General features: G+C 61.6%; 1 protein-coding gene across 2 annotated transcripts in view; it reads left to right on the top strand.

Moving 5' to 3' along the window:
• Positions 1-13947, top strand: part of GNAO1 (G protein subunit alpha o1) — a 166919-nt gene that overhangs the window by 143310 nt on the left and 9662 nt on the right. The window contains exons 5-8 of one of the 2 annotated variants that reach the window (XM_060131670.1): positions 3063-3191; positions 5106-5235; positions 9130-9283; positions 11452-12487. In XM_060131670.1, coding sequence (XP_059987653.1) covers positions 3063-3191; positions 5106-5235; positions 9130-9283; positions 11452-11639 — 601 coding nt within the window. In that variant the 3' untranslated portion in view covers positions 11640-12487. Of the gene's footprint in view, positions 1-3062; positions 3192-5105; positions 5236-9129; positions 9284-11451; positions 12488-13947 lie in introns of those variants that run through there. The other variant, XM_060131671.1, reaches the window with a different exon arrangement.

The following is a 13947-nucleotide window of genomic DNA, read 5'->3' as shown; positions in this document are numbered from 1 at the left end:
CTTGTCCCAGTGATGTCCAGAAAAACCTGACCCTCCAACTATAAATAGTATTTAATGACCTCCAGCTGTGAAAGCTGAGGGAGTCAGACCTTCCTTTGCTGTTCCCCACTTCCACCACCAGTTTTTTGCTAGTTTTACAGGATTATTTTTAGTTCTTCTGGTGGTTACCTTTATAACTTGAAATGAACGACTTGAGTCAGTACTTGTCAACTCCCCCCCAGCTAAGCTGAGGAGACCCACCCTTCTCTCTCTCTGTCGCCTCTGGGACGGGACTCCGAGGCGGGCAAGGGCGGGACCCACAGGCAGTCAGGTTCGGAAGGACCTTAAATACTTTCTGGTCTAGGGTTGCTTTGCTGTTGTAGTTTCAGCTGCTAAATCTCGTCTTCTGACAAGAGCTGAGGCCCAAAATGTGAAACAGTTCAACGTAGATTTGTTGTGACAGAAAGGAGAGGCCCAGTAGGGCTGTCGCCTGGCACAGCTCCGGGGGGCACCAGTCAGACCCTAGACTGTGTGAGTGTCTCTCCAAGGCCCAGAGCCTCAGTCACCACATGTCCCCTTCCAGCCCTGGGGAGCTGGCCCGTCCTCTCATGTTACTGGTGAGGCTCCAGGGCTCTCGGGGAGACAGGGCACCCAGGTCTCTCTGTGTCATGAGCCGGGGGCGGGTGAACACGGCTGGCCCTCCCCTTTCCCTTCTGAATGATGGCTCTGAGACAGGTCCTGGAAACCCAGAAACCTGAGCACATCCCAGCAGGAGCTGTAAGACGTAGTTCTGTGGTTTGGTAGGATTATTTTTTCCCAGACTGAGGTCCCCACTAAAGGTCAGCGCTGGCTGGCAAAGCGTCCTCTCCTTCCCTCCTCTCGGGTCTTCCTGCCCCCCTCCCCATCTGCTCTCCTTAAGCCGCAGAGCCATCATTCCAACGCTCTTCTGGTCAGAGCCTTCCAGAGTGAAATTCCAAGTCCTTACAGTGACCTCAGGGGCCTACGTGTTGTGTCCCCCTCACCTCCATCACCCCTCCAGTCTCGCCACTACCTGCGCCTTCCCCGTGTTCAGCCTCCCCACCACCTCCCGTCCAGCGCCTGCAGCCTGGGCTCCTCCTCCACTGAGGTCGTGGCCTCTGTGCCCCCTGGTCCTGCTGCTGCGGCATGAGAGGCTCATCCCCTCACCTCCTCAGTCTGCACTCGAATGTCATCCTGCTCGACAAGCCTTCCCCAGCCACCTGATATCAAATCGCCGCCCCCAGCCAGCCTCCCCACTTACTGGTAGCCTGATTCTTTCCTCCTGGCACTTATCACCTCCTGACATGTTGCACAGCTTACTCATCTGTTATTTACCTCACACACACACACACACCCCCAGGAACACACACACACACAGGAACACAGGCTCCGGGGAACCCAGGACAGTCGGCAGACAGTACACACAGCAGGTGCACGGTCCACTGTGCTCACCCTACCCCCGCCATGGCCTCCTCCCTGCGTGAGGCTCAGCCAGCACCGAGAGACAGAGGGCCAGGTTGTCTGTCTAAAGGAGGTTCCCCAGCTGGGATGGGGGCCAAGACCAGAGGCTCCCAGCCCTGGTCTCCAGCTGGAGACGAGAGGAGGAGGCTCGATTTGAAACCAACACAGCTTCTAAGCAGAGGCAGTGGGAGCGTGGGGAGGGGCATGCACAGAGGGTTTGGGAGGATTGGGAAGGGCGGGAAGGGGCCCTCCAGGCTGAGATCAGAGACTGCCCAGATGCCCACAGGCCTGGAGAGGAGGCTCTGCAGCAGCCAGAGCTTTCAGGTCTGCTCTGCTGCCTCTGCCTCTCTCCTTCCACAGGGGAGAGCAGGCCTGCAGGCCAGTTTAAGAGCACGGGCCTTGGAGTCAGGCAGACCTGCGCTCGAGTCCCAGCAGTGTCCTCTTTCTAAGAGTGTGGCTTCAAGCTTGCCTTCCCTGAGCCTGGGAACACACCGTCGGCTTTATTTCCTTAGGGAGAACTCTCACAAGGATTTGAGGCAGCCTGGGTTATTGGTTTACCAAGGGACACCCTCCTCGGTGAAGGCGTCTACCCTTCCCAGCCCTGTGGCCATCCACAAGCTGGGGAGCCAGCCCCCCAGAGGGTCCCAGGGCAGGTGCCGATAAAGCACAGCCCCTCCACGCGCAGCCTGGGACCCCACGTCATGCCATGACTCAGGCCCTCAGGGCCGCTTCCCGTGGGCTATGTGTGGGGCTCTCCCCACACAGGGATGGGTAGCCCGGCTGGCCCTTTGGGTCCTTGAATCTTCCTGCCAGCCTGACCGAGCTCCCCCCTTTCTGGTTTCCTGGATCCCAACCTGGCTTGGGGTTCAAACCTAGCCCATACCGACCCCTAAAGCCCTTCCCAGTGCGTGGCCTGGGCGGGCGAAGTGCAGAGGCCTGGTCTGTCTACAGAGCAAGTGTTGGTGTGGGAGGGGCTCTGAGGCCAAAGACCTGGGTCCCAGCAAGGCCCCACCCCTGCCTGGCTGTGTGACCTCTGAGCCTCCCAGGAGCACCATATGGGACGATACGATGGCCCCCTTGATAAACCCTAAGGAACATGGAAGAGGCAGGCGGAGGTTCAGAGGGCCTCTGGGAAGCACCATAGGGAACCGTTAAGTGGTGGAATCCCAATGCCTGGCTCACAGCTGGGTGAGGCACTCACCTTCATTAGAAAACCTCAGTTTTCTAATCTGTGAAATAGTACATCTAACTCAGGAAATTAAGGATGAAACATGATGCGTATAAAGACTAGAACCTAACTGTTGCCTATTATTATTTTAAGATGAAGAAACGACAAACACTATTATAAACACGTTAGTCTCATTTAAAGATTCGGCCTTGTCTGAGTGTGCCTGGAGCCGTGTGCGTAGCCGTCGGTCTGAGCCAGAGGCTCTGAGCGCGTGCGGCGGGGACGTGAGCTTCTCTTTCTCAGCTGCCCCCCCCCCGCCAACACCTGGCCCTGGACGGCGTGGAGCCATCATTCCACAGCCCCAGTCAGGACTGGCTCTCGGGGAGGGCGGTGCCCAGTACCTGATCTATGGTCCCCTGTGTGTTGCCATCCCCAGCTACCTGGACAGCCTGGATCGGATCGGGGCTGCCGACTACCAGCCCACCGAGCAGGACATCCTCCGAACCAGGGTCAAAACCACTGGCATCGTAGAAACCCACTTCACATTCAAGAACCTCCACTTCAGGTGAGGCCCAGGGAGGCTCCCGAGCCCTGGCGAGGGTGCCAAGAGATGGGCAAAGCCTGCCTCTCGGCCTCGCCTCGTCTGGAGCACCCAGATGTCGCCCTGCCTCGGGGAGCGTTCGAGTTGGGACAGGCAGTTAGATACGAGAAGGGGCCTATCTGTGTACCTCTCTTGCACCAAGTTCGGGGGCTGGGGTGAGCGGGGAGGCTTCCTGGAAGAGGGGTCCTAGAGTGGGGCTCTGAGGAACAGGGAAGATTTAAGCGGACAAGGGAGGGGAGTCCTGTCCCTGGGTGATTTCTGAGGAGGAGGAGGAGGAGGAGGAGGAGGAGGAGGAGGGGGATCACCTAGGTGGCCCCTTGGAGGCCACCTTGTGAGAGGGGTGGGGAATAAGGTGGGTGAACCCAAGCGACATGTGTGCAACCCCAGGACCCATGTCATCTCAGAGCTGGAGAGGGTTTGGAGATCAGCTGACCCACCCTCTCCGGGTACTCTTGGGGAAACCGAGGCCTGGGAGGAGTAAGGCGGTCCCCAAGCACAGAACACAGCTCAAGTCCAGGGGCCTGAGCGCCTCAGAACAGGCCCTGCTGGAGGGCTGTGGCGCCACCTGGGGCAGCCTCCAGGCACTGAGGCCTGGGAGCCGCCGTCCTGCCCCTCCCTGCCTCCATGTGTGGTTTCCAGGTGTCAGGTAGAACAGGAGGAGTGGCCTGTGTAAGGCCGCTTCTTGGCCCCCTGCCCACCCTGGGAGGGCTGGACTCCAGGACCGCTGGCCAGCCCACGGCCCAGCCCCTGCCCGCTCTCACTGAGACAGAGGGCGTTGAAGTTCTGTCTCTATCTCCGCAGGGCCGCACGAGCCTCACTGGGCACACGGACCCCTAGGCCTCCCCTGAACCTGGGGAGCACAGTGATGGGCACGGAGGCCCCACAAGGTGCCTCTTGCCCCCTACTCTCTTCAGTCTCTCCCCCCTCAGCCCTCGGGGGCAGAGGGTGCGGGGCTGGGCTCGGGGCTGCCCGGCCTGCAGAGTCTGAGCATAAGCGCTATGGAGGGGCCGCAGAGACCATCAGCCTGTGCCCAGCATTTCAGATGGGGAAGCAGGATCCAAGGGAGGTGGTGATGGGACGAGTACAAGGCCTGTTTCCTTGTTGCAGGCCCACTCTGGGCTCTGCCTGCGGTTACTCTCCTCTGTCGGGAGGTCAGGGCCCAGCCCACCCCGGCAGCTGTGTACCAGCAGGCCTCCCAGGCCTAGGAGGCAGTGGACCTTCATTCAGGGCGTTAGGTGTGAGGCTGACCTCTTCCTTCCAGGAACCAAGCCGCACCTGCCACAGTCAACCCCCACGGCCCCCCTGCCCCCTGGGGGATGGTGTCTGAGAGGGGGAGAGGGAGGGGAGGCACAGAGCAGAGGCTTTGTCTGCAGACAGACCTGGGTCTCACCCCACCTCTACCACACCAACTCCTGCCGGGACCCTGGGCACTTAACCCCTTGGTGCCTCACTGTCCCTCCATGTAGCAGGTGACGCTCCCTGCCTCCCTCCTTCCCTCCTGGGCTGCTCTGGAGTTTTCACAGCCCACAGACGTGAACAGACACGCTCAGAAAGCCAGGGACAGGATGTGCGTGTTACCCTGAGAGGACCTCGCAGAGGTGTTTCTCGGGAACCTTGCAGAGGCGTTAGTAAAAGTCCTGAGATGCAAGGGCAGGTCTTCGAGTCTCTGTGGGAGCACAGCCCAGTCATGGGGCAGAAGCAGTGACGGCCACCCTGCCCCAGGGACGCGGCAGTCAGCCCTGAGCACCCGGAGTGAGGCTCCTTGGGAGGCTCGTTGCGTGTACAGCCCCCTCCACCCCGCCGCCTGCTTGACCAGTGTCCGCACAGCGGCCGGGGCCCCACCACCCACCACGTCCAGCTTCCCTGTCTCCCCTGCAGGCTGTTCGACGTCGGGGGCCAACGATCTGAACGCAAGAAGTGGATTCACTGCTTCGAGGACGTCACGGCCATCATCTTCTGCGTCGCGCTCAGCGGCTATGACCAGGTGCTCCACGAAGATGAGACCACGGTGAGTGGCCCTGGGCCGCCTGGCCTCATGGACCAAGGCGGCTCTCAGGTGGGGCTGGCTGCGGTGGCCGGGGGTTCCGTTGTCGGCCAGGCCATGCCCGGGCTCCCTCTTCTGACTTCGTTGCGGGGCAAACGCCTCGTGATGCCAATGCAGCAAAGGCAGCCACAGGCCGCCCTGCTCAGAGGCTGCATGCAGACTGGTGACAAACATCTCTGCGGACTCTGGGTCTCGGGCAGTACGTGCCTCTTTAATGAATTCAGTAGAGTCACAGAGGCCGTTAGACCAGAACCAAATTAAGCAAACCCTAAACGAAATCAGGGTGCAGTCGAGCAAGAATGTACGTAAGACAGAAATAGCAGTTCTTAGCCCTCACGGCCCTCCCTGAGCAGTGGACAGGGCTGGTAGCCGGAAGGGCAACGGGACGTGGCATGTAGGCGAGTGACAGCGGTGGCGCGGGCCGCTCCCCTGGAGGACGCCAGCCCAGGTTCCCGCCTCCCGTCAATGCGTCTTCAGTCTGGGGCCTCAGAGAACTGCCAGGCTGGCTTCAGAGGGGGGCCCTCACCTGGAGAGGGCGTGGCCTTTCTCTGGGCCTGGGCTGGGCCGGGGCCCGGTTTGCTGCGGAATTCAGGCAACACCCTCTCTGCCTCGGTTACTGTCTGCTGTCTAAGGGGTGTAACCGTAGTACCTGCCTGGTGGGGCGTTGGCAATGGAGTGAGAATCCGCGAGAAGTACTTGGAACCGTTTCTGGCACAGCAGCGCCGAGCGGGTGGTTGTGTTATCACTGGGGATTGTGCTGAGCTGGGGGCCCACGGAGCTGCCCGTGGAGAGGTGGGCCTGCTGCAGAGGCTGCAGGGAAAGCCGAGCACTGGCCCGGCACACCACGGGTTCTCCGGAGACAAGCGCCTGCCGCGGTAGGGCTCCTGGGCTGTGGGGTCACACCTTTGGCGATCATTAGCTCCTGCTGTGTGAAGCAGGCACAGAGCCCTGGCACTGAGGGTTTGGGGCTGGGCTCGTCACGGTGGGCCTTGAGCAAGGCCTGTCTTCTCTCTGGGCCTGTCTCCTCATCAGTCCTGCCTGCTGGTCCCTTGGGACTGCTGCGAACATCTGCTGAGCTTTGGGGTGCAGTGCTGTGGGGAGGAGGAGCCGCCGTCCTGCGGGACTTATGCAACAATGAGGCCGTGGGAAGATTGGGGCCAGGGCCGCTGGCCGGGTGGGTGATCCGGACTCGCGCCACGTGCTGGCTTGTGCCTCTTGCCCTTTCTCCTTCAGTCCCAGGTACACTCCTGCGTTAGGCATCAGCAAAGCCCCCCAAGCCCTGCCTTGTTCCAGGGCGAGTCTCTGGGGCCCCAGCTGTGCAGTTCTTTCTGGTAACGCCGTAATCATTCTCAGTGGCCTCAGCTGGCTGTGGCGTCTAAGATCACCAGACCTGGACCCACTGACCACCCCAAAGCCCCAAAGGTCGGCTCCTGCTGCCCCCACAAGGCACCCGCGTGCAGGGACTGCCCCAGCACGTCTCTCACTGGTCCGTTGTTGACTCTGCTTTTGGACCCACTGTTCACGGTCCACTTGGCCACTCACGTGGTCTGAGATCCAGGTGGCTCATCTTTTCTTCCTGCAGCGCCTGGGAGTGGGAAGCAGGGCTGGTGCAGTGAGCAAAGAGCTGATCCTGCCGTGGGTTTCAAACAAACTGAAGCACTGGGGTGTCGAGGGCCCCAGGCCTCTCCCTGGGGACCCGCTCAGCTCAATCCCAAGTCCCAGGCCCATCAGCCCTGGGGCAGGGGGCTCGCACTCACCTCTGGAGCACAAGGCAGAGCAGAGGGACGTCTGGGCGGGTCTGGCAGCCACGGGGTCCCAAGCTCCATGGCCCTCGGGTCTCCAGTAAACACGGGCAGGTGCCAAGCCTCACCCTCGGATGGCCTCTCTGGTCTGCTCGCCCAGGCAGCCCTCGCTCCGGAGCAGGGCCTGTCCTGGGGCACCTTCCTTCTCGCCTTCCTGCCTTTACTGTCTCTCTCCCACCTCCCTCCTTCTCCCCCATTTCCCCGCCCTTCTTCACAAGGGCTGGAGCAGAGGACCTTGGGGAAGCAACAGCACGTGGGGCCACAGCCAGGAGCAGGCTCTTCCTGGGGCTCTGTCCACCCAGGAAAGACCAGCAGCCCCTCCAGGGCACGGGAGTTGGCTTTACCACTTAACAAGAGCCCACAAAGGCGGCTCATTGCCACGGTGACAGCAAGAACAGCGCCGTAGAGCTGAGCAAAACGCCTGTGTGTCCAGGGCCAGGTGGCAGCGTTGGGCAGCTGGGGGTCTGGGCGGATGTGGCCCGCGGTCTAGCCCCGCCCCCTCCCGCCGGTGAGTGTGTCAGCTGCTCCACCTGCTCCTCTGTAAAATGGAGCCCGTGGCAGAGCAGCCTCTGGGCGGCTGTGAGGACCAGCAGGCTCGGAGCTGCAAGAGTGCCTGCCCTCAGGACTGTCCGCTCAGCAGACGGCAGCTGTGGGATGGCTCTGTCCAGGCACACGGCTCAAGGACAAGCTATGGGACGAGGACGCTCTGCCCCCGCGAGGCAAGAGCTCCACCCTGCTGACCAGTCCTTGGTCCTCCACCTTCCTCTCCGGTCGGCCCTGCCCCTCCCTCCCAAGCCTGGGGTAAAAATTGGGACTGCCTGAGAGAAAGGTGTCTGGAGGCTCCTGGAGCTCAGCCAGGACCCCTGGGGCTAGTGGCTGCCCGCCCACCGGCCGGCCACCCTGCCCACTGTGGCCCAGACCCCAGCGGCCCCGGGCCTCACCTGCCACAACTTCTCAGCGCCAGTGCCGTCACCGCCACCTGCAGGGCCTTAACTTGCCAAACCAAGGCCAAAACCATGAGCAGATTCTGAGACGCTCCAAGTCGGGCAGGTATGAAGCGCCTCCTTCCAGTTGACACCATCAGCTAAGAGTTGAAAGCAGCGGGTTCCCAGGGCACCGCCGGGTGACTTTGCTGTGAAGCCTGCCCCCCACTCCCGCGTCCACACTCCTCACCAGCCACTGGGCTTAGGCTGGTCTTCCCCACCCTCGCCTTCCATCTCCAGCCACGCAGTCCACAGCCCCAGGGTGGCCGTGGCCTCCAGAGCCTGCACGGGGGCCTCCGGAGGGACCGGCTTCGACTTCCTGGCCCGAGACCGGTTGAACCAATTTTGTTTTTTGCTTTTTTTTTCTCTTTCTTTCTCTCATGTTTTCTGCTGGGTTTTTATCTTCCTCTCTGTTTTCGTCTGTTTTGCTGGCTTTCATCTTGGGGTTCTTCTGGCCCCTCTACCAGGAAACCAGCCTCAAAAGCAGCTCATCCAGAGCCGCCCCACGGCCCAGCTAACCGACCCAGTCTCCAACCACACCAAGGCCACAGCAAGATCACTCCCCCGACGCTGTCCCCCTGGTGTCTGCTTCCAACTCTGGATTAATTTGAGGATCTCTTGGTCCTCGGTTAATGTTTCCCAACTGAATGCGTGCACCCTCCCACCCCTGCTGGCGAAACCAAATGAGACCCCAGTAGAGAAATCTGCATGCCCGAGGTCCCGTGTGGACGTGTGGATGGTGGCGTGGCCCCTGCCCCCGCGTGCATGGTGCATGTCCTCTCCATGGGCTAGAGTCCCTCTGGTGACCCCACTGCCCTGGCCCGGGTCAGCCCTCTTCAGTGGGGGGGTGGCGTTCCCCACCCTGTGCCCTGCTCCACCCGCCCCCCCACCTGCGTGTGGAATGCAGCAGGGACCATGTCCTTGTCCTTGTGGATCCTCCTGTCTCCGTCCCTGGTGATGCATTCAGCCATGTTGGTGGACCTTCCCTTCGCTTGTCCCGCTTTGTCACTGGCCGCGGTGGGTCAGGGCCCCGGGCACCGCCAGCCCTCACTTGCCTCTCCACTCTGTTGCAGAACCGTATGCACGAATCGCTGAAGCTCTTCGACAGCATCTGCAACAACAAGTGGTTCACGGACACATCCATCATCCTGTTTCTTAACAAGAAGGACATATTCGAAGAGAAGATCAAGAAGTCCCCGCTCACCATCTGCTTTCCGGAGTACACAGGTAGAGACTGCCACTCCCCACGGGGACCGCGGGGGCCACGCAGCCGCTCGGGCCACACCAGCTCCTGAGGGAGCTCATTCCCCCTCACCATGCTCTGCGGACACACCAGATTCTGCCCTGGAGAATCCAACACAAAACTGAAGGCGGGTCCCCTCCCTTCCCCACAACATGCTGTTGCGAGGGGGTGGGGCAGCCAACTGGGGCATCCTGGTCAGGGGAAGCAGGGCTGGAATCCCAGCTCTGCCACTTACGAGCTGTGTGATCTCGGCAACCTCTGGACATCAGCTTGGTCATCTGTAAATAGAGCTTATCAGTAAAATGGCAATACCAAGATGATGCTGGGGTTGAAGGTCGGGGCTTCGAGTCAGACAGCCCAAGGTTCGTGCCCCCACTCTGCCACTCACAGCAGGTTACATAACCTCTCGGAGCCTCCGTTTCTGTGTCTGTGAGATGGGAACAATCACTGTGATTATCCACCCTCCCTCCCAGAGTTGCCAGAGGACAAAGTGAGCTAAGAAGCATGGAGGGCTTAGCATGGCAGTCGTTGCATAGTAAGTGCTCACTAAACATTCGCTATTGCTCTTATGACTGTGATGCTAAAAAGTATCGTGACAGCACCCCCATTCAAATGGCCTGTTGAACATGAGAGAGCTTCGCGAGCAGCAGAGACCAGGGCCGTCCTGCGGAGGGTGCTGAGGGTGCCGGAGGCCACCTCTGTTCATGTTGCCATGGGTTTACCTGACTGTGGGTGGGTGGGCAGCCTGGCCAGGGCCCTCATGATGCAGCAGGGTGCCTGGAATAGCCCACAGGCTCACTGGCTCTTCAGGATGGCCAGAGACTGGTCAGAGAGGCGAATGGAAGCAAAAGCGGGCATCCCCAGCCTGACCAGCCCCCCGGCCTGGAGAGCCAAGGGTAGACAGGGTCCCAACAAGGTGAGCCTGCTAGGTAAGCCTCCGGGCTGAACCCCAGCTCCCCGAGAGTGGACGTGGGGGCCGTGGCTTGGAGCCGGACAAGCAGCACAGCTCACTCTGTCTCCCCTTCCTCGAGATCAGGCTGCCTGCCCCGTGGGTCAGGCCCCAGCAGCATGCAGCCAGAGGTGGGCCGGGCTCAGCACCCCTCACACACGCCATCAGCCTCCTTTTAGTCGTATCTGAATTGGGGGGTCTGTGGATCCCGCCCGAGGTGACCTGGGCTGTGGCCCCTGGTGCAGCAGAAAGAAGCAAGGTGAGTCAGTCACCAAGGCCGTTTGGTGCTGACGAGGTCCCAGGGACCCTCTCCCTCACCTCCGGCCCAGATTTAGGTAGACCCTCAAGGCCAGGCCCGGTGGCCTGTGCCCATGTGCCGAGGGGCTGGGTCCGTCCTGCTGTGGCTCCGAAGTCCAGCCCGCCCCCCCGCTCCCTCAGTGGGTTGTGACAGCCCTGCCTGGACCTGGGCCTGGGCCGGGGTTCCTGGAGCCAGTGGAGGCTTCAGGGCAAAGCCAGGAGTCCTGTTCTGTTCCTCCCTAAACGGCATCTGCTCTCCTGGAAGCGCCTCTCCCTGGACTCACCAGGGACAGAGTGATGTGGCAGCAAAGAAGGCAGCAAGTCAGCAAGCCAGACAGTTCTTAATCCCTGGAGGGTGAACGTGAGAATGAGGAAGGGGGAAGGAAGGAGGGCGGGGCGATGAGAGGAAGGAGGCCAGGGCGGCTCCCAGGTGCGGCAGTTTCCACCCACCTTGCCCAGCAGCAGTCAAGGGAGGTGGTGTCCCTGCCCACTCCGAGGAGTCACAGCCAGGAGAGGACAGCCCGCAGGGGCTGGCGCAGACTTCTGCACCTGTGTGAGGGCTGGTTCAGATTTCTTTGGGCAGGACCCGCAGGAAGAGAGAATGTTTGCATCAGGAGCCCGTACATGCATCTGTGAAAAGAAACAGGAGTTCCATGAAACAGTGTTCACCCTTAGCACAGGTGAGGCCTGGTGAGGTTTGATCTCGTTTCCATCATTGGTTTTAAACTGGATGTGGACCATGGACTTGGTTTCATGACCCACTGTTGATCGAGCTGAGCTGTCGTCAGGTTTCTCCTGCAGGGTTGTCACTGAGAGGCCCTTGGTGTCCGCTCCCCAGCCCGTGGCCTGACCGGCACCCAGGTGGGGGCCTCGCCTCACCAGCTCCCGACCTGGTCTCTCCCGCAGGCCCCAACACCTTCACGGAAGCCGTGGCTCATATCCAGGCGCAGTACGAGAGCAAGAACAAGTCGGCCCACAAGGAAATCTACACCCACATCACCTGTGCCACTGACACCAACAACATCCAGTTTGTCTTTGACGCCGTGACGGACGTCATCATCGCCAAAAACCTTCGGGGCTGTGGCCTCTACTGAGCCCTGGCCTCGCCACCCAGCTGCCCACCACCCTGCCCAGCCTGCCGCCCCACCCCTGCCCTGGACAAGGGAGCACCAGCAGATGGCACTGAGTGGGGAAGAGGAGGCGCCCTCCACAGCCTCCCCTGCCCCAGACACCAGAACACGTGGTAACGGGGTTGGCGGGGGTGCCGAGTGCCCACACCTGCCGAGACAGACGGCCCGCTGGCCTCCGCGCCATCGCTGGGTGTCTCCCTGGGAGAGAGGTGTACGGGGCCCACGCCACCGTCCGGGCCAGAATGGGCGCGCTCTGCATGCAGTGGTTCGGGCTTGAGGTCCCAGGGTCCCCTCCTGTCTTCGAAGCTGTGCAGGTGGTGGGGCGGCGTGCTGGCCGGAGCGGGGGCAGTGGGAGCCGCTGCTCAGCTTTTCTTGGGGTCCCTCTGGTCGAGGGCAGCTCTGTCACCAAAGGCCAGGGTGGGACCAGGCCACCAACCGCGTGTGGGTCCGGGGGCTCAGGCCTCGGCAATGCCTCCCTCCTCCTCCCCCTGGACCTCAGTCCTGGACGCCAGTCCTTCCTTCTCTGGGCTTCCCTCCCTTCACACCTCTGGGGCTCCCCAGTGCCCTGCTGGGGAACCCCCACCCCGACTCCTCACAGGCCTGGAAATGCTTCTGAGACCGACTTCTTGCAAAGGCACGTGGTAGATGGTCAGCGGGGTTGAGTCCTGCGGTGCCTGGACGAAGTGGGGAAGAGACGGTGGGGGAGGGGAGGCCGGAGGAAGTGGCTCTTGCGTTGACTGGGATGGGGGCCTCCCACCCGGTCTTTGTAGGCCCCAGGGTGGCTTATCTGCTTCTCCCGTCAGTCACCCGGGGCTTGGTTCACGGCGAATCCAACACAAACCAGCTGGGGCAGCAGGGGGCCTGGGGACTGGAGGTTCTGTAGTTGAGCAGGCCCAGGGGAGGTGTGGGCACGGCCCCTGTAGCCGGTGTCCCAGCTTCCTTCTGTCTTGGTGAAGAAATCGGAGAGTTTGTCCACAGCCCTTCGGGTCCCGCCAGCCCCCGGGGGCAGAGGAGGGCAGACGTACGGGCCCATCATACTGTGTGTGCTGTGAGGGGCACAGCCTGGCTCACACACACACACACACAGCCCCAGCCCCCTCCCCGGACAGAGAGACTTGAGACCCCTTGGAGGGGCTTTGCTGTAGAGATCCCTGAGGAGAAAAGGGTGGGGTGATGACTCCTGGTGACCCAGGCCCTGGCTGACCTTGGACAATGAACACACCTCTTTCTCTCTCTCCTGGGCGCCTCCTGTTGGCGGATGCCACCAGTCAACACCCCAGGCAGACCCTGTGTGCTTGGATGGCGGCTTTGCCTGGGGAGCCAGATGTGCCCACAGGAGGAGAGGGGCCGCCCCTGAGGGGCCTCTGGCTCCCTCCTCAAGCCCTCTGCTCCTCCAGCACCCACTCTGGGCTCTGCTCAGTCCCGGGCCAGGCAGGACCCCTGCCCTCCCAGCACAGCCGCTGACTGCCCCGCAGCCAGGAGCTCTGAGCTTCTCGCTTCCAACAGACCCGGAGCTCTGGGTAGTGCACGGGAGAACCCAGGGCACCTTCCCTAGTGCCAGACGCCTGCAGGGGTGGGCGCTGCTGGGGTGAGCCCCATCCCTGCCTGGCTGTCTTGCTGCTGCCCCTGGCCTCATGGGAGACAGCAGGCAGCCCAGCTCCATTTCAGTTTTGCTTGCCTCGTTGTGTGCTGCGCCTCGTACAGGGTGCTGGGTTGTGGCAGAGGACAGGCCCCTGGACCGACAGCCGCAGTGTCCCGCACGGGCAGCCAGGGCCAGTCGGGCCATGTTGCCCGACACTGAAGGCGTAGCAGTTACTTCCTGGCAGCACCACCCTGGGTGTGGGCAGCTGTGCCCCTAACGCTGCTCTGTGACCCAGACTCAAAAGCAACTGCTAAGAAGGGTATACTGGCCAAGCCCCACCTCTAAGGCCATTGTGTTAGAGGTGGGAGTCACCTGCTCTCCAGGCCCAGGGCAGCAGCCAGGCGGAGGGCCCCGGGCCGTAGCCCACCCCATCTGCCATGTTAGGAGGCTGGGGAGCAGGGTGCTTGGAGCCTTCCTGCCCCTCCGTGCCCTGGGGTGCCTTTTCGCTCTCAGATGCTCTGCCCTGCTCAGCTGCTTATGCTACTCTTGCCCTCTGACCCTGGCCTGCCCAGGGGGTCCTTGGCTGTCTAGTCAAAGCCCCCAAGGAGCAGGTATCCAGGGTGAAATTCCTTCCCTGTCTTCTGCGTCTCCCATCCACGTTGTCACAGGTGGCTCCACCATGGGGAGGAA

Source organism: Lagenorhynchus albirostris, chromosome 19 (assembly GCF_949774975.1).
Source record: "Lagenorhynchus albirostris chromosome 19, mLagAlb1.1, whole genome shotgun sequence".
Taxonomy (NCBI): Eukaryota; Metazoa; Chordata; class Mammalia; order Artiodactyla; family Delphinidae; genus Lagenorhynchus; species Lagenorhynchus albirostris.
Note: the sequence above shows the minus strand (reverse complement) of the source record. Positions and strands in the feature narration are given on the sequence as shown.